The following is a 23,666-nucleotide window of genomic DNA, read 5'->3' on the forward strand; positions in this document are numbered from 1 at the left end:
TGTTTTTGACGAGTGATCCACGCAAGGAAAGTATATTGTTTCTCTTGTTGTTGATGCTGGCACTGGCTGATCCATGACTAAAAAGAAATGCGGTTAAATAATACTGTGAGGCGCGGGATGTAGTGAGAATATAAATAATTTTCAAGCCTAAGTCGGGCAAGATAAATCTGGTGTCGTTGTTTGTGTTATCGTCATTGATAACGGCTAACCCAAAAATCAAACCAAAATGCAACAATAATCAGAATTAAACTGTGAATCGCTTTTGTGTCTAAATCGGGGAAGAGAAATTTGGTGCCATTGTTCGTATTATAATCACTGATAGCGCTTAACCAAAAAAAAAAAAAAAAAATATATATATATATCAAGGGTCCGAATTCCTGAACAACTAAATGCTTACACACTTTTTTTTTGCACTTGGGAAAAAAATAAAATAAAAAAATAAATAAAAATCCCCCAAAACAACAAAGAATCAAAACAGAATCGTGGGTCCAAATTCCTGAATGACTAAATGACTACACACTTTTTTTTAAGCTTGAAAAAAACAAAAAACAAGTCCAAAAATCAACAAAGAATCAAAACGGAATCGTGGGTCCAAATTCCTGAATGACAAATTGATTACACACACTTTTTTTTGCGTTTTAATCATGCAGAAAACAGATTAACTTGGTCGTCACATCCCCCGCCAGTGTTTCCTTGGTGTGAGGTGAGGTGAGGTGAGGTGAGGTGAGGTGAGGTGAGGTGTGCATACAGGCGACACACAGCGATGACATGACTGACACACGTACGACACACAGGGACCAGAAAAAAGACTCGTTAAACACACACTGATTCGCAAAACTGGAAGCAAATTTGACTGAGGGTTCGATCGCTATTTTCCAAGCACTGTCACGAATCACACCTCGAGGATGTGCGAATCGAAACACTGCGGGGAAATCATCGACCGAACCTGAATCCACGACACACATTACAAAAAAAGACGAAAAAGTGGATACATTCGACGGACCGCGTGTTTCCGTCGCCCCGAACAGGTTTTGCATGATTCAGGAAGGTTAGCAATCAGTCAGTCAATCGGTCAGTGGCTCTCCTCGTCGACTCGTCTTTCCTGCTCTACTGAAGGACACTTGGGACGCGGGAGGGCCTTGCCTTGAGACCCTAAGTGAGAGGTGACGAGGGCAGGAGAGTGTCGGGTCGGGAGATGGACTTTTTAACCTTCTTCTGGCACATTAAATCAGTTGAGAATCTAACTTGTCATTCCCATAGGCCTGGATATACTGACCTCTCTCCCTCTCTTTGACATTCACCAGATTAGTCAATTCAGTTTTGTATCTTGTGTTCAGTCACCCACAATAAGAATGACTGATTTTTCATATTCTTTCTTTCTCTTTAACAGTCATAGGATCAGTGAAATCTGTTTAGAGTTTCACCTTCAGTTACCCCTAAAAAGAGTAACTGATTTCTTTCTCTCTAACAACCACCAGCTCAGTCAATTTAGTTTAGTATCAAGCCGCTTTCCTCTTCTTCCGTTGCCCCTAAAAAGACCGACTGACTCTTCTCTTTCAACATTTCCTAACTCAGTCAAGTCAGTTTACTATCGAGTGGTTGTCCTCTTCTTTGGTTGCCCCTAAAAAGAGTGACTGCCCTCATTCTCTCTCTCTCACTGCAGGGTCTCCAGGCCAGCCTCACCGCTCTGCTCACTCTCCCGACCTGCTGCTTGCTGTGACTCAGAACCTATTAGTTGTTGCACCCTCCATTACACATAACCCAAAGTTAATAATGCATATAAGGAATAGTGGTTTCTTACTAGTGTACGTATCGTTACGAACATAATAATAATAGTTACACAGTACATGTATGAGTAATCAAGTTAGAAAGTGTGAAATCAATAATAAATAGATTAAGGCAATACTGTTAATTAGTCTAAGTAGTGTTTAAATAAGGTAATTAATTAATGCACTGGAACCTATTACTCATCGGACATTAAAAGCTACCTCAGAAATGCTTCGCTCAATGCATGCCAGACCAGCGCGCCTCGACGCTGTCCTCACCAGAGTTCCTTTTTTTGCAGGCAGCACGACATACCTGAATAGTCTAACCCTGTCTGTTCACACTGCAAAAATATAAACATTCTGTTGAACACACTTAAGAAACTATATACAAGTTGTTTTATTTACACCCACACTCCCCCAGACACACGCACACACACATACACTTGCATATACTCAGAAACACACACACACAAACACACATCCTTGCATACACACACTTGTCACTCTGTTCCAGCAAAACTTGGCCTTTGCTGGGCAGAGTCTAGTCTTTAGCAATAGCACCAGAGACCTTAAGAATCTACAGGTTTGTAGGAGACACCGTCAGTAGCAGTCCGTCCTTGGCTGATGAGTTTTGATCAACGCTAAAAAGTAGATGAGTCTATCGTAGTGACTGGCATGTCGAAACACGGAGGTCTTCTTTGCCACTAAAATAAAAAATTGGCACTTAAGCCCAAGGAACCTGCAGCTCATTGTCACACTTAAAAATAAATGAAAAAAAGACATTCATGGTTTGAACTGCTGAACACCTTGGGATATGAGGCACACTGGAAGATATATAAAGTGTAAGAAACATTACAGTATTCACTTGTCGTACAGGCACTAGGGAATGGCAGCTGAAACACAGGCCGGCAAGGTCCCTCTCCCAGTCTGTTGCCGTCATATACTCAAGTCTTGCATTGTTTTGTTTTTTTCCATCGGTCGCAGATTTATTCACCATTAAGGAACTATTTCCTGTCCAAACTCACACAACCAATTGCTTTGGTAACTTAACATTTGCACTTTTCTCTTGTTTCATTGCGGTGTAAATTTTCACGTCATTCATTATTTATTTATGTCATTTGTTATTTACCTCTTGTTGACTTTATCGTCATTTTCAATTTCAAACTCTGAGTTGACTTCTGAGTCCTCAATATCACAGACATTGTCCAGGTCTGAGGCGGAGGTGTTGGAGGCGGCGCCCCCCCACAGGGAGGCCCCCTCCTCTTCATCGTCCACGCCGGAGATGACGGACATGTCTCCGCCGAACTCACTGAAACGCTTCACTGTGTCGTGTCTGCGATTGCTACGCACGCGGTAAGGGGAGTATGTGACGCCGTGGCGGTCCTCAGGGAGCTGACTGATTGGCTGTGGCTGGTAAGAGGCGCTGTAAGGGTTATCAAGGGAATTAAGGAGCTTGCTTCTCTCATCCTCAGTCTCTGTTTCACTGCCAATTTGGTAGTGTGGAAGGTATTGGTTGGGGTGAGTCTCGTATCTGGAGAGAGAAATGTTGGTGTACAGATGTTTGTGGGTGAGTCGTGGGCTGCCGAGCCAGTCTAGCGTCACCCTGACACAAGCACATCTGTAGGGCTCAGGAAGCAGTGCAAAAGCTCTTTCCTCACTCTTACAGACTGGCAACTCAACAGTGACGTGAGGTGCAAACTCAAACCTAGACATCAAATCATGCAAGGAGGAGAGAGGTGGTGCTGGTGAAGGGGCGAGGGGGTGAAAGGTCTCTAGGCAGTGCGTAAAGGTCAGTGTAGGCCAAGGAACAGGGTGTGTGAGGCAACCAATGGCAACTCTTAAAGGAGCGGTGGAGTGCAGGGAGAGAAGCAACACGTGACGTCCCTTGGTCTGTCGTGCCTTGAGGGGGCGGTGTGAGCGTGGCGGAGGTGGTGGAGGCAAAGTGTGTGTGCATGGCAGGAGTGTGCGGGTGTGGAGAGCTGAGTCAAGGCTTTGTGAGAGATGCTTTGTCATACGAAAGACACTCAAGTTGGTGAAATGAGGTATCGGGATTTGAAGGGGTGTAAGGAACTGTTCTGAAAACCCTCAATGTATAGCTAAGTAACCTGTTAATATCTCATTCCTTTGGGCACATTGGGTAAGGTTATTAAGTAGGCAGTTAGTTGGGTGGAACAGCCTGGAAACTTTTAAAAGGTGAGTCGGGTGTGTGTGTGATCCTGGCCTTAGATGTGAATTACATGGAATAAATCGCAATAGAACAATGCCATTTTTTTCTCTAGTTAGCGCTGGGAAAGACAAGCTACACATTACAGGAAGAACAAGAGACAAGTTGCTAGGGAAAAACGACATTGTATTTGGTGTACTGAGTGTTGGTTTTCCCTTACAACTTATACTTTGTCCTTCCTGGAATGTGTTGCCTGCCTTCCCTGCGCTGACTAAGAGACAAAAAGACTCTATCCCTTACGTCCCTTCTCCTCCGAATGCCTCAAATGACTGGTCGCAAGTGCCATTCTCAGGTCAGTGAATAGTGCAATAAGAGAAGTTAGGTCATTGTTGCAAGGTCTGAGTAAATGTAAACTGTTGAAGATTGAGTTAACCCGGTAGCAGCGATGGGCCAAATTTGTGGCTTTACTGTATAGCAGCGACGGGCCAAATTTGTGCCATGATATAAACCCCCAAAATAGATGATACATAATCTGATCACAAATGCTTTGATATATATCATGAAACAGTTTGTGTGAGGGGTAATTTTTTCTCATTTTTCTCGCTTGGAGGGACCATTAAGAAACATGATCCCTGCTGCTACCAGGTTAAGGCATCACGGGTGAGGTTTTGCTGTGGTGGAAACATCGAACCAAAATGACTAGTAATTGTTAACTGCCATTCTCAAGTCAGTGAATAATGCAGTAAAAGAAGATAATTGTGGCTGTGTCTTCTTTGATTAATGTAAACTGTTGAAGGCTTAGTAAGTGATGCTCTGTTGAAGTGAAATTATGCAAGCAACTGAAGTGAGTGAGGTGAGGTCATCATTCTCAGGTCAGTGCAATGTCGGAACAATGCGATAAAAGAAGTTAGTTGTTGTTGAGTGTCTTGTCTGTTTGGGTGTAAAGAATTGTAACAGCTTCTTATGGGACAGAGTGAAAGGGAGAATGGGAGAATACATTACAGTCTTAGGGGAAACAACAAAAGGAGAATATGTTACTGGGGAGAGTGAATTACTTATACAAGGGGCGAAATTACTTATAAAGGGGAGAGTGAATTACTTTGCAGAGAGTGAATTACTTATACAAGGGTCTGAATTACTTATAAAGGGGAGAGTGAATTACTTATACAAGGGGCTGAATTACTTTGCAGAGAGAGTGAATTACTTATACAAGGGGCTGAATTACTTTGCAGAGAGTGAATTACTTATACAAGGGGCTGAATTACTTTGCAGAGAGAGAGTGAATTACTTATACAAGGGGCTGAATTACTTTGCAGAGAGTGAATTACTTATACAAGGGGCTGAATTACTTTGCAGAGAGTGAATTACTTATACAAGGGGCTGAATAACTTTGCAGAGAGAGAGTGAATTACTTATACAAGGGGCTGAATAACTTTGCAGAGAGAGAGTGAATTACTTATACAAGGGGCTGAATAACTTTGCAGAGAGAGAGTGAATTACTTATACAAGGGGCTGAATAACTTTGCAGAGAGAGAGTGAATTACTTATACAAGAGGCTGAATTACTTTGCAGAGAGAGAGTGAATTACTTATACAAGGAGCTGAATTACTTGACAAACAATGGAAGAGACAATTACTTATAAAAGAGAGTCAGTTACTTAGCAAGGAGAGATGGATTACCTGGCAGAAGCACTACAGTCTCTGGGTGTTACAGATGATGTTAGGTGAATGTGTCCCGGGTGTGTGTGTCAAATTTTGAGGTGGGGGTGGGTGGGTGGGAGGGGGATGTGGAGGGGCTTATAATGGTCAATAAATAGGCTACTGTTGCCACCTCGGAAAGAAAAAAAAACCTGAACTCTCTCCTGACTTCAACATTGATCCACATGAAAACTGATGAATAAATTATCTGACAAGAGCTTCAATTAAATAAGGCAACTTACTAAATACAGTCGCCCCTCAAATAGTACGGTTTCCAATAGCTCGGTTTTGGTTTTATGTGGATTTTCTAAGATTTTTTTAGGATTTTTGAATTTCCCGACAAGCAGGAAATTTAAAAATCCTTAAAGATCTTCCGTGACAAACCGTATAAAACCAAAACCAAACTATTAGAAACCGTACTATTTGAGGGGCGACTGTACACTTATGATAAATACACAAAAAAGAGTTATATGTATTAAATAATGTAAATAATGTAACTAGACTAAATTATATCAAGACATATTTATGATACCGAAAAAAAAATGTAAAATGAAATATAAATAAAAGTAAGCAAATAATGACGAGGGTAAGGCAGCAAAAGGTAAGGTGGGGAGCAATACACTGCCACTCGTTTCATTCAGACTCATCTCCGTCTTTTTGGCCCCTGAGTCTGTTTTTATTTATTTATTTATTTATTTTTTACAACAAAGAAGACAGCTCAAGGGCAACAAAAAGAGTAGAGAAAAAGCCCGCTACCCATCGCTGCTTTTTTTCTTTTTTTACAACAAAGAAGACAGCTCAAGGGCAACAAAAAGAGTGTAGAAAAAAAAGCCTGCAACCCATCACTGTTTTTTTTTTTACAACAAAGAAGACAGCTCAAGGGCAACAAAAAGAGTGTAGAAAAAAAAGCCTGCAACCCATCACTGTTTTTTTTTTTACAACAAAGAAGACAGCTCAAGGGCAACAAAAAGAGTAGAGAAAAAGCCCGCTACCCATCGCTGTTTTTTTTTTACAACAAAGAAGACAGCTCAAGGGCAACAAAAAGAGTAGAAAAAAAGCCCGCTACCCATCGCTGTTTTTTTTCTTTTTTACAACAAAGAAGACAGCTCAAGGGCAACAAAAAGAGTAGAGAAAAAGCCCGCTACCCATCGCTGTTTTTTTTCTTTTTTTACAACAAAGAAGACAGCTCAAGGGCAACAAAAAGTGTGAAAAAAAAAAAAAGCCCACTACCCACTGCTCCCACAACAGACAAAAGCAAAGAGTGGCCAAAAGAGAGGTCAATTTCGAGTGCGGCAAAATCCATCTGGGCAAGTGTGACATCTGGGTTGTCTTCCCTAGGCTTATCCAGGCACCCATTTATCAACAAACATGAGAGAGATCGAGGGTGCTGACCAACGCTGCCAGATTGTCGTACTCAGCCTCCTATGTTTGCTGATTTCCGACCCCAAAACTGCCTCCTTGACCCCGATAATTACCTTCATATATAGTTATTGTTAAAATGGTTAATTATTGGTGTTTTGTGGCAATAGCTATGGCTCAGAAACTGGTAAATACAAGGCTCTGAGTACGACAATCTGGCAATGGTGGTGCTGACTGTCCGGGCCGAGATTGAAGCCAGCCGTGGACTTGTGTCTAGGCATGCTTACCACTACACCGTGGAGCTCCCCTAGGGTATTGATGCACTCAGAAATAATGGAGGAAAAGAAGAGAAAGAAAGGAATGTGAGGGCAACCCAAGGAGGAGTACAGAGGGAGGAAAATGAGGAAAAGCTGAGTATTAAGGAGGAAAATAATAGAAAACTTAGATCACCTTAGTAAAAATAAATACATTTTTCCGTCAACTTTTGCGTGCATGGGCCAGTACCACAGACTTCTGGAGTCATTGCCAGAAGTGACACCAGGATGAGGAAAGTCTCGATCCTGATCGCCTGACAAATTCTCCTCCTCCTCTCTGCCTTCCTATTTGACTGTAAAATAGTGATAGCGATAAATAAATGAACACAAATAGCTAACTAAATAAATAATGGCTGAGCTAGGGACTGAAATCCACGACAAAATCACGCCAAATAATAATTAAATAAAACATACAATGAATAGTGGGCTTTTTTTCCATTATCGTTTCCTTTTTTTTTTTTTTTTTTTTGCCCTTGAACTGTTTACTGTAAAAAAAAAAAAAATAAATAAAATAAAAAAATAAAAAAAGTCAATTACATGAAAAAAACAATAAATAATACACCAAATAAATCGAACAACAATATCCGAGGGCTGCAGACTAACCTGTGGGGCTGCGGGGTGAAGAGCGATGCGTCGGACTCGGCTCCGGCGTCCGAGTTGGGGTCCAGTAGCTGTGAGGTGTCCAGGTCCGGCCGGGACTCCAACTCAAACTCTGTGTCGCACTCGCTGACCAGCTCATCCGCCGGCAGTGTCTCCATGTCCCGCCCGGGGTCCACGGGGCCCTGGACTGTGGCGGGAGGGGGGAGGGGGTTAATGGGGGAGGCAAAGGAACAAAGAAGAATATCAAAGGCAAGCTAAAAATTAATTAGAAAAAAAAGAGAACTAGGATCAAAAGAAGGAAGGGTAGGAAGGGGCAGGGAGGCATGAAGGGTGGGAGGCAGAGGGGAATGAAGGATAAAAGGAAGGAAACAAAGGTAAGCTATGGATTAGGGAGAAAAATAAGAGAGAAATAGGTCTATAAGTACAAGGGGAAGGAATGAAGGGTGAGCAAAGTAAGAAGGAAGATAAGAGAAAACATGGAAGAAGACAAAGGAAAGAAAGTAAGATGAGCTAAGAATTAAGGAGAAAAATAAGAGAAAACTAGGATTGTAAGAGTAAACTGTGGAAGAGTACAAGAAAAGGTGAAGATGAGCTAAGATTTAAGAAGGAAAATACAGAAAACTCGGAGTATAAAGGCAAACTATTAACCCGGTAGCTGTGGGGATCATGTTTCTTACAGGCCCCTATAAGTGAGAAAAATGAGAAAAAATCATCACACGCAAACCATTTCATAATATATATCAACGTATTTGTGATCAGTTTATGCATCTTCTATTTTTTTGGGGGGGTTTATATCATGGCAAAAATATGGCCCGTCGCTGGTATTGGGTTAAGAAAAAACTCAGAGTATGAAGGCAAACTATTAAGGATTGCATGAATTTAGCAAACAATATTTCTTCAACTTCCTGAATCACAATGAACTCCTGTCACACTCCTTAATAAAATAGGTTTGAGCTCAATTAAGAAGTCTAAAAAGCTATCAACGTACATTAGTAAACACAAAAAGCTTAATACATATACTAAATTAGGGAGGTCAAAGAGGGTTAGCCAACACAAAAACCTACATGTAGACTCAGGATGGAAGGACACTCCAGGAACATACTTTTAAGAACAAAAACTAGAACACTAAGAAGCAGGAAGAGGGTATGAAGGGGCCTCCACCACCACTGACAAACTCCTCCGCTCCCTGTCATTCCTCCTGCTTCTTCTCCTTCTTCTCTAACAGTATCTTCTTCCACCACCAGCATGATTATCACCACCATCACTAACAACAATCTAACCTTATCAGCAGCATCTTCTTCCACCACCAGCATGATCACCACCATAGCTGGGCGTTATCGCGATAAGTTATCGCGATACTTTATCACTGATAACAAAATCGGGTTATCTGCCATCCGCTACTTATTTAAATATATATCAGTATCTTCGTGACTTCTGTAAACAAACTAGCGATAACCATCTATGTTTTTTATTTGAAATATGAATATAGTATCGTTTTCGCCTATCGGACTTATCACTAGCTAGTATCGGAATTGTGGATTTATATCGGGTATCGGTTATCAGTTATCGCCTATATTTGTGTCTCCAGTTAACAAATATCGGTTATCACCGATAAGGTTTTCCATTATCAGTTATTGGTTATCGGGAATAAGGTTTTCTGTTATCGTGCCCAGCTATGATCACCACCACCATCACTAACAACAATCTAACCTTATCAGCAGCATCTTCTTCCTTCTTCTCCTCACTCTTACCAACAACCTAACCCTTTTAACAACCTCCTCCTCCTCTTACTCCTCTTTTATCACCACCTCACCACCACCTAACCTCATTACCAGCATCCTCAAACTCCTCCTCCTTAATCACCACCACACCACCACACCACCACTGCCACCACCCTCACCTGGGGGAAGGAGTGGCTGGGTCTTGGTTGCCTCCACCACCACAGACTCGTTGGACTCGTTGGAGTGGTAGGACGAGGAGTCCCTCACTTCTCCTCCGGGCACCTCCATGATGTTAGGCAGTGGATTCTGGGAGGGTCTGGCCCAGTCTGAACAATCCCAGTGGTAGCCTGCCGCCCCACGCACACACGCACGCACAAACAAAGCGAGTGTTAGTTTGGGCCCGGCTGAGGCTAAAGGAAGGGCTTAGAAAATTGTGTTGTTTGTTATTTTTATGGTGAAGTGAAGGCTAGTCAGTGTTGTTAAGGTTGAAGGTACACTTATGAAACACTGAACATTGTCAAAGGCTGAGGATTGACACATTCACATTTATTTTGGTATGGCATTCACCTCAACACACACACACACACACACACACACACACACACACACACACACACACTTTGTATTTGGACGAGGAGATGATGAAGAAAATAATAGTTACAATGATAAGGCCAAGGTTGGAGTATGCAGCAGTGGTCTGGTCTCCTCACAAAAAGAAGAACATAAGAAAGCTGGAAAGAGTGCAGAGAGTGGCAACTAAGATGGTATCAGAACTTAGGGATCGGACTTAAGAGGAGAGACTTAATAGCATGGGGCTCACAACCCTGGAGAGAAGAAGAGAAAGAGGAGACCTGATAGCGGTGTACAGGGTGGCGAGTGGGGTGGAGAATCTGGACAGAGAGGACCTGTGTGTGTGGAACAAGAGAGAAACAAGAGGACATGGAAAGAAGTTGAGGGCGACCATGTGTAGGAGAGATGTGAAAAAGTTTAGCTTCCCAAACAGAAGCATTGAGCTATGGAACAGACTGAAGAAAGAGGTGGTTTGTGCAAGAAACAGTCATGATATTCAGGAAAAGTTGGATAAGAGAGGATATGGAGACGGGACGGCACGAGTGTAGCTCTTTTCCCGTATGTCACAACTAGGTAAATACAACTAGGTAAATACACACACACACACACACTCGCCTCTCATACATTTAGAGATATTTTAATTCTTTGTCATCCAGCATATATTCTTGGTATCTAAGAGTAACATGATAGAGGACAACTTATCAATGTGGCTTATTGTGTGTTTTACAGGTTTTCACGGCAACACGGATACAGCTGATCAGATTTGGCATTAGATCTTAAAACCTCATTTTCTCCCTTCTCTCAGCACAGCCAGCAAGCTTATGTGAAAAACAACATGGGGAGCTCATTTATATTTCTATTCTCATATTTTCTTAGTTTTTTTTTCTATTGTGAACTCCATATATGTCTCTCATGGTAACACAAACTGATTTATATATATGGCTTTATTCTTGTTACTTTCCTTCCTTCTGCAAGACTAATATATCGTCACCCTCATAAAATAAATGCCTAAGTCATTTTTCAGTGATTTTCAGGTTTTTGTCTACATCAAATTTCCATCATGTTGTAGTGCCGCGGCGACTAAGCCTGATGGGCGAGCCTCCCATAACTCTCTCTGCCAGGGGTGTACCTCTTTGGCCGACTGGTTAAGGAGTGGCTCTCCCGTCTCGCTGGACACGGGTTTGATCCTGGCGCCGGCAAAACCTTTCCTTGTCTGGATTAATTTCTTGTGTGTTTCGTTACACGCGGTGGTCGTGTTGGAGCGTAGCGAAGAGCAAATTATGGCATTTCAATGTGACGCCCATTTTTGTATAGTTGCCTTTGTCATTCAGGGTTTGAGTGTTCTAGAATTGGCCTTTTCATTTCTGCCTAACTGTGAAGCCAAATGACAATGATATTTTTTTCCAATTTCCTGAAAAGTAGAAAATAATGACTAATGGGGTTTGTTTACGAAGGTGACGATATGCAAAAGCTTTAAGAAGAAATTGACACGAGCAGCTCCGTTAGATGTCGTTTTTGTATTTCCTTAACGTGTGCTTGTGTTTGTTTTCATGATCTTATTCTGTCGGTGAGCTCATGTGTATTGTGGTTTATATTTTGACCAGTAAGCTTCTCCTCCCGAAATTGACCTCTCTTTCGGCCATCTCTTTTGATTCTTTTTTTTTAGGAGCAGCGAGTAGCGGGCTTTTTTTTATTATTGTTTCCTTTTTTTGTGCCCTTGAGCTGTCTTTGTTAAAAAAAAAAAAAAAAAAAAAAAAAAAAAAAAAAAAATTGAATAAAAACCCAGCTTGGCGCACACACTTCACCACCGCTCGGCAAGACAGAAATATGAAACATCAGGCAAAAGAGAAACACACACACACACACACACACACACACACACACACACACACACACACACGCACACGCACACACACAGAGTCATGCATAAAAACAGCCGTGTGTAAAAGAGTGATATAGTAAATTCATTTCAGTGCATATGAAAGAGAAAAGTGAATGGTATGTAGACATATAATAAAACTAGACTCATGCCAATTGTGAAACTCTAAGATGAGCAAAATAAAAACAAAACAAAACGGCACAACAACCCTAAAAAAAAAAAAACACACACAAAAAAAACAAAAAAAATAAGAAAATATAAAAATCATGGCCAAAAAAACACACCAAAATCTAACATGCCGAGAGAGAGAAAAGAGAATTACAACAACTATCACTCCGCCCTTCCTGACCCCACACCGCCCATCGCCCTTCCCGCCACTTGACCCTCACCTGGCAAGTCGTCCACCGAGGCACCGGAACGCACACTGGCGTCGTCCCTGGTGCTGCCGCCGCTGTCAACACTTAACTTCTTGAGGCTCATGTACTCACCGTGGCGGAACTTTACATCTGCCGGGAGAAGATGGTCGCCTTACATAGGGGGAAGCGTGAGGGAGGAGGCGGAGGAGTGGAGGGCGGAGGGGAAATTAAGGTGGAGAAAGGGTGTGTTTAGATTGCTCTGAGGTGGAACTTTACATCTTGAATAAGAGCAATGGAGGAGTGAGGAGTGGAAATAAAATGGAGAAAGGGCATGTTGAGACTACAAAGGGGTTGAGCTTTATGTCTGCTGGGAAGGATTGAGGGTTGAGGTGGAATAGGAATGTTTAATGAAGTGTACCAAAGAGTGCCTGACATGGGAGGAAGCGTAACGAAGGAGCCAGAACACTGAAGGGTGGAGAGGAAACAAGGTGGAGAAGTTGTGTTTAGAGTGAATAGAGGCGGAACTATATATCAAATGGGAATAAGTTTTCTCTCATGTGGATGGAAGAGTGATGGAGGCAGTGCAAGAATAAAGAGTGGAGCAGAAACAAGGTGGAGAGAGGTTGTGTTGAGAGAACTAAGAGGTGGAACATTACACCTACCAGGAACGTGAGTGATAGTTCATAAAAAAATATATTTATAGAAGTGTACCACTGAGTACCTGACAAGGAAGGAAGAGTGATGAATGAGATGGAAACTGCAAAAGGGCTAAACTTTACTTTTAACCCGGCAGCAGCGACGGGCCAAATTTGTGGCTTTACCGTGTAGCAGCGACAGGCCAAATTTGTGCCATGATATAAACCCCCCTAAATAGATAATACATAATCTGATCACAAATGCTTTGATATATATTATGAAATGGTTTGTGTGAGGGGTGATTTTTCCTCATTTTTCTCGCTTGGAGGGACCATTAAGAAACATGATCCCCGCTGCTACCGGGTTAACAGGAATAGACGTCATCTCTTGTTGGAGTGAAAGAGTATTGGATGAATTGAATATGTGTAATTAACTATGGTCTGATCACACGCTGCTCATGATCACCAGCCAATACCCTCCCTGACTGACACTGAAGCTCAGAAGTGACGGATCTCTGGGTACGGCTGAAACCTCACACCCACACACACCCGGGAGGTAGGACACAACATCCGACTGACGCCCGGTACTTAGTCACTGTTGGGTGGACAGGGGGCACAGATAATAGGAGACTGCCCATTCATCCACTCTGCCTGAGAATCGAACCCAGGACTTCTCAGTTGTGAGGCAAGAGTACTAACCACTGCACTATGGAGATCCTTGTGTGAGGGGTGTGGGAGCAGATCAGTCATAGAGACTAGCATGTTTTGGGAGGTTGAGGAGCAGAACCTGACATCCACTGTGTGGTCAGTAGTGTGGCTGATACTGTGTGACAGGAGGCTCACGGTGAAGGAAAGGGAAGTCAATACTTCTTTCAGAGGCATTATTATAGGTAAGAAAAAAAAAGTTTTATTCATCACACAGAGAGGGTTGTGTTACTGTGGTGTGTCCTCCAGTAGTTGGGAGGGAGTTGTGTTGTTCCTGTGTGACCTGTGGCAGTTGGGAAAGAGTTGAGGGTTGTGTTGAAGAGGGTGAAGGGTAATGAGTGTGACGTGCAGGAGTAGTGGTGATAAATTTGATAAAAGATAAAGAATCATCATCTTAGGTCAGTGACGAGAGAAAAAAAACTGAAATAAAGTAAAACCTATTTTGGAAAACTTAACTTTGATTTGTAAAAATGAGTAACACAAACAACAAATCATAACCAAAGATTAAGATGAACTGTTGAAACAAATCAAAAACTTTTTGGAAAAACTGAGTTTGTTTTGAGAACTGAGTAAGTTGTCAACAAGTGGTGAGGCAAAGACTGGTGGGCAGGCAGGTGCGCCGCGGCGGGGCGCTACAAGAGGAGGTGATACAAACCATTCTGTATCTTGTTATTCTCATAGTAGGTGTCCTTCAAGTTATGGGCAAGGGCATCCTTCCAGGGCTTATGTAAGCTGTCCGCGTCGGCCGGAGTGGCCGTGCCGGGGGAGCACAATGCCGAGCCCAGCGTGGAGCTCACCGTGGAGCCCAGGGTGGAGCCCCGGAGGGTGCCCAGGGGGTTAATCTGGGGTGTGTGGTGGTGATAGAGGCTGTTGGGCTTGGATATGTTTTGGACAAACTCCCGGGAGTATTGGGGAAGGTTTTCAAGCTCGTCCCCGGCGGAGCCGTAGCTACGGATGGTGTCAAAGTTGTTTAGCGGCATGTAGGCGGGTTCGCTAGGACTAGTGGGGTAGGAGTCGGGGCGAGGCGTGCAACCGTGCGGATTCTGCAACACATACAAGCCAACACAACAGTCAGGCACAGCCACACAACACTCAGCACATGGCCGGCTGCTCGGAGGGAAGGGAAGCCATCAAAATATTGTCTCTACCAAAGAATGGACCACTGCTGCTTGTCCCTCAGGAGCACCATTACTCACTCCACCATGTCACACACACTCACACACACACACACACACACACACACACACACACACACACACACACACACACAGCAGTGGACACTGGAGTGTGAGTAATGTGCTCCTGAGGGGGGCGCAGCAGCCTCCAGCGGCCGGCCAGGGCTTGGGTAAGAGAGGGACTGAGGGTCACCTTGAACCTTGATGAGTCACCTGAATGTTAGTGTTGCACTCTAGAAACACAACTAAACTCCACTCAAAACACTTCAAAAACTAATGGAAATGCAAGTTGAAAATAAATCCTTGAAGCCAAGAATGACACATGCACAGCTTCTAGTGGTAACCAAAGAACTAATAACTAAATGCAGGTACGGTGAGGTGGTGTGAAGAAGCAACGCTAGCCGTGACTACTGGCGGAGGTGTTCTCACGTGGGGAAATGTTGCCAAGACTACGGAAAAGTGGAGACAAAGCGTATGCAGTGTGTGTGGAGATTAAGAATTTGCTTTTTTTGCTTTAGTTAAGTTTCTGCTTTCTTAAAAATTCTTTCTGAAAATTTTCCACAACTGCAGAAAGATGTGCTTTAGTTAATACTACAATGTTATCCTTTAGTCACATTTTGATCTCCCTTTCTTTTTTTGTTTACCTCTTTTTTCACGTTATTCAGATTTCTGCTTTGTCATAAGTTTCCAACAGAGTATAATTCACTGCAACAAGATGCATTTTAGTTAAGGTTACTTTCTTATTATCCTTCATTCAAATTCCAATCTTTGTTTTCTTTGATATCTTTTCTTGGTCTATTTAAATTTCCACAATTCCACAGTAATGCATAATCACAGTTGAAAGGTGTTTTAGTTAAGGCTACGTTATCATTATCCTTTGCTCAAATTTTTATCTCTTCTCTTTTATATCTTTTTTATTTTTTCTTTCACCCGGTAGCAGCGACGGGCCAAATTTGTTGCTTTACTGTGTGGCAGCGACGGGCCAAATTTGTGCCATGATATAAACCCCCCAAAACATATGATACATAATCTGATGACAAATGCTTTGATATATATTATGAAATGGTTTGTGTGAGGGGTTATTTTTTCTCATTTTTCTCACTTGGAGGGACCATTAAGAAACATGATCCCCGCTGCTACCGGGTTAAGGCTCTGTTATCATTATCCTTTGCTCAAATTTTTATCTTTCTTTTTTATACCTTTTTTGTGGTTTATTCAAATTATTGCTTTCTTTAAAATTTTCCACATCAGTATAAAGCACAGATGAAAGATGTATTTTAATTTAGACTCTTTCCTAACCATTCCTCACAGCACTACAAGTTTATTTCATATTTTCAAGCCTTTATTGATTTGTATATTCATTTTTGTTTCCATAAAAGTTTTCACTCCTACATAATCACCTCTGATACATATTTTAGTAACAGCAACTTTCTTTTTATTCCTTTTTAAAGCCTTTTGATTACTCCTCTTTATTATTCTTTGGTTCCTTATAGAGCTTCTACTAGCAACTAATTAACCACTTCTGAAAGATATACATTAGTTAAGACTACTGCCTAATTAGCCTTTACAGCAAACACACACACACGCACGCACTCGCACACACACACACACACTCCAAACAGCACACGCCACACAGCACTCAGGTCTCAGGGTGGGTGCTAATTAAGTATACAAAAAAATCAATATACAAAAGGAAAAGAATTCACCTTTACCTGGGAGGCTTCCAAGTTACTCATTTTTGAATTTCGCTTATAAATGTTGTGGTTGTCGGTGTTCTTGGGCTTGAGGATGACGTGGTTGGTCTGTTCGAGGAGCTGGCGACGGCGCGAGGCTCGGCGCTCCCGGCAGTGCATGGCCAGGACGATGATGAGGCCGAGGATGATGACGGCCACGATGCCAATGACAATGTAGATGATCTGGGGAGACGAGAGAATGATGATGGGGGTGACGGAATTTTTTTTTTTTATACAGCACAGGAAGCAACTCAAGGGCAACAAAAAGAAGGCGTAGAAAAAAAAGGAAAAAAAGCCCGCCAGTCGCTGCTCCCACGAAAAGTAAAGAGTAGCCAAAAGAGAGGTCAATTTCGGATGGACGTTTGTGATTTGAAAGCAGAAGGCGTTGACGGGGAATTGATGCTGTGTGGATAGCGATGGGGAAAAGGAACAATGACGGGGGTGATGGGTGGTAAAAAGAGTTGATGGGACTTGATCATCGACGTTAGTGATGAGGAACAGAGAGCAGTGATGGGAGAGGAAGATGATGGGGGCCTGAGCTTTGTTAGTGATGGGGAACGGGATGTTCTGTTAGTGGTCTGAGAGTGAATGAAGTTGATGGGACTCGATCTGTGCTGTTAGTGATGGGAAAGAGAGAATAAATAATAACAGAGGTGACAGTATGTTCTGTTAGTGGTCTGAGGGTGGGAGGAATAGACGGAGAGTTGATCTGTGTGGATAGTGATGGGAAAAGAAACAATGACGGGGCTGATAAGAGTTGATGGGACTTGACCAGCGTCGTTAGTGAGGACGAAAAGAGAGCAGTGATGGGAGAGGAAGATGACGGGGCCTGATCTTTGTTAGTGACGGAGGGAAAGAAAATAATGATGGGAGTGGTGGAAAGTTTCGTTTGTGATTTGAGAGTAGATGGAGTTGATGGGACCTGATCTGTGTTGTTAAGTGGTGGAGAAAGATGGAGACCTGGAGGAAGAATGATGACAGGGCTGAAGATGGGGGGGCAATGTCATCTAGAAAAACTCAATGAAGGGGATGATGACGATGGGTAGTGTCATTAGTAAGACGAGCAATGAGTGATTTTTTTTTTTTTTCCAGCAAAGGAGTCAGTTCAAGGGCATAAAAAAAAGGAAACAAATATGAAAAAAAAAAAAAAGCCCGCTACTCACTGCTCACTACTCACTCGATGCGGAGAGACGGCTCAGAACAACAAGATGGGGATGATGAAGATGGGGAGTGTTGTTATTAAGACGAGGAATGAGTGATGCGGAAAGACGGCTCAGAACAAGACGTGATAAGGGATAATGTCTCAGCGAATCACCCAACGAGAATCAACGAACTCAAATCAATTGCACAAACAAAAACAAACAAGAGTAAAGTAACACATCTCTTCCAGGCCAATGTTAAGATGGTTCAGTAAATCGGGTCACACCACCAACTAGCTAAAACTTAACTAACACGAACGCCAGGAAAGTAAGCAAAGCAACGCACCTCCTCCTAAACAAACAAAAACAAACAACAGTAAAGTAACACACCTCTTTTGGGCCAGTGTTTAGATGGTTCAGTAAATTGGGCCACACCACCAACTAACTAAATCTTAACTAACACAAACTCTAGGAAAGTAAGCAAAGCAACGCACCTCCTCCAGGCCGATATTGAAGAACGCTCCCTTGACCTCCTGGCAGTACATCCCCGTGGTGTTGGAGGGACACATGCACCGGAAACTGCCGTAGGAGTTGATGCAGGTCCCTCCGTTGTGGCAGGGGTTGGTGGCGCACTCGTTGATGTCCACGTTGCAGTAGGCATCGGTGAAGCCTTTACACTTGCAGATGGGGCCGGATATCCCCTCCTCGCAGACCCCACGGTTGAGACATGGGTTGGGGTTGCAGTACATGTATTGGCAGCGGGGGCCAGACACCCTCGCTGGGCACTCACACATGTACGAGCTCCCGACGTTGACACAGTGCCCGTTATTGAGGCATGGAGACGACGCACACGGGTTGGAGTCAGTCTCACAGCGGGAACCTTTGAACCGAGAGTGGCACTGACAGATGAAGGACGCCCCTCGCTCCTCACATGTCCCCCCGTTGAGGCAGGGCAGCGACCCGCACACCCCCGGCGGCTTCAGCTTCTCCTGGCACATCGGCTCCACATGGGTCAGCTGGGTGAGCGACGCGACCTTGGAGGCGGAGGTGTGGGTGAGCGGCAGGGGAATGTCATCCACCTTAGGGTTGTCTATGCACCCCACGAGGCCTTGCCGAGGGTCCTGTGCCCCTGCCCATGGCCGCACCTCTGCCCCGATGTATAGATGCGGTGTCTCGAGGTTCAGGAGATCGGAGGAGCCTGGTGAGGAGCCCTGGACGTGATGTTTGCCGTCCAGCACCACCTCGGAGCGGCTGCCGTAGCGCACCAGCTTGACGTGGTGCCACTGCCCGTCGTCCACCTGTATCGTCGTCACCACCACCAGCCCCTCGCCGCTGCCCAGGTCCCAGCGGTAGTGCAGCTCTCCGCCCTTCAGCTGTGGGGGAGGATTAGGCTGTTAGGCAAGGCAAGGGGAGGCTAAAGGGAAAAAAGAGGGAGAGGTATAATAAAAAGTAAATTAAAATGACTAGAAACTGGAGAGGTATGAAAAAAGTGGGTTTAAATGAGCAAAAAAAATGGATTGGTATGAAATAAAGTGGATTTAAATTACCAAAAACATGGATAGGTATGAAAAGAAGTGGATTTAAATGACCAAACACATGGATAGGTATGAAAAGAAGTGGGTTTAAATGACCAAAAACATGGATTGGTATGAAAAAAATGGGTTTAAATGAGCAAAAAAATGGATTGGTATGAAAAGAAGTGGATTTAAATGACCAAAAACATGGATAGGTATGAAAAGAAGTGGATTTAAATTACCAAAAACATGGATAGGTATGAAAAAGTGGATTTAAATTACCAAAAACATGGATAAGTATGAAAAAAATGGGTTTAAATGAGCAAAAAAATGGATTGGTATGAAAAAAAGGGGATTTAAATTACCAAAAACATGGATTGGTATGAAAAAAAGTAGATTTAAATTACCAAAAACATGGATAAGTATGAAAAAATGGGTTTAAATGAGCAAAAAAATGGATAGGTATGAAAAAAAGTAGATTTAAATTACCAAACACATGGATAGGTATGAAAAAAGTGGATTTAAATGAGCAAAAAAATGGATAGGTATGAAAAAAGTGGGTTTAAATGAGCAAAAAAATGGATAGGTATGAAAAAAATGGGTTTAAATGAGCAAAAAAATGGATAGGTATGAAAAAAAGTGGATTTAGATGGCAAAAAGAGCTGGAAAAGAAATAAAGATGACTGCAAAGAGGAGCATTAACCTACCTCCAGGATGCTGTAGTCAATCCTCCCCGCGGTGAACATGAGGTTGCCGGAGGGGTGGAGCGTGCGGAACCAGAGGGAGAGGGAGAAGTGCCGTCGGATGGGGTTGTGGAGCAGGTACTGGGCATAACTCTTCCCCTTGAACGACATGGGCGACACCGGACTGTAGCATCCCGGTCTGGTGCTCTCCTGGACGCAGCTGGACTTGTTCTGCCGACAGTCCGGACCCACGAGACCGTCAGGACAGAGGCACATGAAGCCGAGACGAGACACATCGGGCTTGCAGGTCTTGAAGGACGGGCAGGGGTTGTGAGCGCACTGGTTGTCCACGATGTTGCAGCGCACGCCGGAGAACCCGATGTTACACTGACACTTGGCCTCGTGGTGGTGGTGGTGCGACACGAAGCTCAGAGTGTCTGTTATGATGTTCACTTGTTCCTCGTCCAGTACAACGTGTTCCTCGCACAGCCCGTTCTCGCAGGTCTCCGCCGTGCACTCGTCCTCCACCACCCCCATCACACTCAGGCCCAGCACGGACTCGAGGGTTTCGCGTCCGGAGAATATCTTCTTACGCACGAAGTTCCTCGGGTAGAAGTCGTCGATGGATTTCCGCACGACAAACAGGACGTCCAGGTTCCCGCGTCGGTAGGGTGATGTCTTCCCGTACGCCTTCTTCCGGCTGTTCCTTCGTATCCTGCTGGGGCTGTCCTGGAGGCTGAGGATGATCACGTCGCGGGACTTCACGTTCAGGAGGTTCTTAATCGCCCTGTGGAAGCTGCGTCGGTACGAGAGCAGGAACTCTTCCGGACTGGCCCCTCCGAGCTGGATGATGACGCCACTGTCCACCATGTCCTCAGTCACGTTAATTACATCCACTTCCGCATTGCTGAACGCCGTAAACTTGCCATCCGTCACCGATATGTTGACGGTGTACGCGCCTTCCTCCAGCCCCCCCACAGATGACAGCGTCCCATCACGAGGGTTGATGTCGAAGTAAATCTCGCTCATGCCGAGAGGGTCGTCGCTGATGGAGAAGGTCAGGATGTCGTAAGGGTCCTCGTCAGCCGCCTTGACCTTGCCCAGCACGCCGCCCTCGTACTCCTCGGTGTGTACGAAGACCGTGATGTGCAGCGGGAACACGACTGGGTGGTAGCGGGACTCCTCGATGATCTGAGACACGAGGAGGAAAATGTAATAAATCTTTAACAGTGTTGCCAAATGTCCACCCTCAGCCTATTATATTTACCAATTTCCTACCCATAAACTGTCTCCTGGGGGCAAGTAACTAGATTAATTAATAGTTCTTGCTTAAATGATTAATTACTGATGTGTTTTGGGGATAGTTAAGTGTCACAAAATGGTATATACTATGGGGTGAATGGGGTGAGCTGGCAATGCTGATCTTTAACCCAGTAGCAGCGTGGATCATGTTTCTTAATGGTCCCTCTAAGCAAGAAAAATGAGAAAAAAATCACCCCTCACACAAGCCATTTCATAATATATATCAAAGCATTTGTGATCAGTTTATGCATCATCTATTTTGGGGGGTTAAAATCATGGCACAAATTTGGCCCGTCGCTGCTACATGGTAAAGCCACAAATTTGGCCCATCGCTGCTACACGGTAAAGCCACAAATTTGGCCCGTCGCTGCTACACGGTAAAGTCACAAATTTGGCCCGTTGCTGCTACACGGTAAAGCCACAAATTTGGCCCGTCGCTGCTACACGGTAAAGCCACAAATTTGGCCTGTCGCTGCTATACGGTAAAGTCACAAATTTGGCCCGTCGCTACTCGGTAAAGTCTCAAATTTGGCCCGTCGCTGCTACGGTAAAGTCAGCGTTAACGGTAAAGCCACAAATTTGCCTGTCACAAATTTGGTCGCTGCTACACGGTAAAGCAAATTTGGCCCGTCACGGTAAAGCAAATTTGGCCGTCACTGCTACGGTAAAACCACAAATTTGGCCGTCTGCTACACGTAAAGCCACAAATTTGCGTCGCTGCTACTACGGTAAAGCCACAAATTTGCCCGTCGCTGCTACGGTAAAGACACAAATTTGGCCCGTTGCTGCTACATGGTAAAGCCACAAATTTGGCCCGTCGCTGCTACACGGTAAAGTCTAAAATTGGCGTCGCTGCTACATGGTAAACCACAAATTTGGCCGTTAACGCTACATGGTAAAGCCACAATTTGGCCCGTCGCTGCTACGGTAAAGTCACAAATTTGGCCCGTCGCTGCTACACGGTAAAGCCACAAATTTGGCCCGTTGCTGCTACATGGTAAAGCCACAAATTTGGCCCGTCGCTGCTACATGGTAAAGCCACAAATTTGGCCTGTTGCTGCTACATGGTAAAGCCACAAATTTGGCCCGTTGCTGCTACATGGTAAAGCCACAAATTTGGCCCGTCGCTGCTACACGGTAAAGTCACAAATTTAAGCCACAAATTTGGCCCGTCGCTGCTACACGGTAAAGTCACAAGTTTGGCCCATCGCTGCTACCTGGTTAATGTTTTGGCAATGAGATGGTGAAGCATAACTAACTGTAAACAAAATAAAAGTGTGTGCTGAATATTCTTATCTGACCCCATGACTGTACACTCCATCTATGAAATCACTGAAGCAGTACAATACAGAAATACAACGTTGGAGGCACAAACTCACACTAAAACCAACAATATCAGCAATGTAATTCTATAAAACCTAAAATATTGTCGGTAAACCAAAAGCACAACACTGAGAGCTTCCCGAGATATAAAAAAACTTCTAAACGCAATGGATGAATGAGCTGAGAAGACACCGGGGAAGGAAAATGAGGAAAAAGGAAACAAAGCATCCCTATATACCATTCCCTATAATGATCAGGAAAACAAGGAAACAAAACATCCCTAAATAAATTCCCTATAATGATCTGGAAAACAAGGAAAAAATGAAACAAAACATCCCTAAATAAATTCCCTATAATGATCAGGAAAACAAGGAAGAAGGAAACAAAACATCCCTATATAACATTCCCTATAATAATCAGGAAAACAAGGAAACAAAACATCCCTAAATAAATTCCCTATAATGATCAGGAAAACAAGAAAAAATGAAACAAAACATCCCTAGAAAACATTCCCTATAAACATCAGGAAAACAGGGAAAGAAACAAAACATCCCTAAATAAATTCCCCAGAAAAGTTAAGGGTAAAAATAAAAATAGAATAAAAACACAAAAACAACCTCCCCAGACACGCACCTTCACATCAATCCAGGTCTCCGAGAAGAGCGGGGGGCTACCATTGTCGTACACTCGGATCTGTAGGCGGTAGTGGTCCTGGATCTTGTGGTTGAACTTGGTGGCCGTGCAGAGCTCCCCGTCCTGCGTGATCCTGAAGGCGTTGTTGTCGTTCCCGGAGTGGATCTCGAAGGTGAAGGGGCTGCCGTTCATCGAGGCATCATCATCGTCGTCCCGCACCTCGAACTTGAATATCAGGTGACCCTCCGGCTTGTCCTCCTGAGTGATGATGGGAAGGAATAGCAAGAAAGAAAATGGGAGAAAAAGGAAGGGAATAGAAGAAAACAGGAAATGAAGAGAGTTAGGGAAGAAAAGGAAGGATAAATAAAAGGAAGAAAAAGGAAGGAGAAATAGGGAAG

The 23,666-nt window shown here is 43.7% G+C and overlaps 1 protein-coding gene across 1 annotated transcript in view; it reads right to left on the reverse strand.

Moving 5' to 3' along the window:
• Nucleotides 1–2,596: 2,596 nt before the first annotated feature.
• LOC126999297 (fat-like cadherin-related tumor suppressor homolog) overlaps nt 2,597–23,666 on the reverse strand; it is a gene marked incomplete at its 5' end in the record, with an annotated part of 56,795 nt that continues 35,725 nt past the window's right edge. Inside the window, 9 exon segments of the mRNA XM_050861730.1 lie at nt 2,597–3,297; nt 7,904–8,087; nt 9,801–9,968; nt 12,460–12,576; nt 14,422–14,809; nt 16,654–16,857; nt 18,308–19,186; nt 20,035–21,201; nt 23,269–23,526. Coding sequence (XP_050717687.1) covers nt 2,892–3,297; nt 7,904–8,087; nt 9,801–9,968; nt 12,460–12,576; nt 14,422–14,809; nt 16,654–16,857; nt 18,308–19,186; nt 20,035–21,201; nt 23,269–23,526 — 3,771 coding nt within the window.

The sequence above is a fragment of the Eriocheir sinensis genome, chromosome 16 (genome assembly GCF_024679095.1).
Source record: "Eriocheir sinensis breed Jianghai 21 chromosome 16, ASM2467909v1, whole genome shotgun sequence".
Classification (NCBI taxonomy): Eukaryota; Metazoa; Arthropoda; class Malacostraca; order Decapoda; family Varunidae; genus Eriocheir; species Eriocheir sinensis.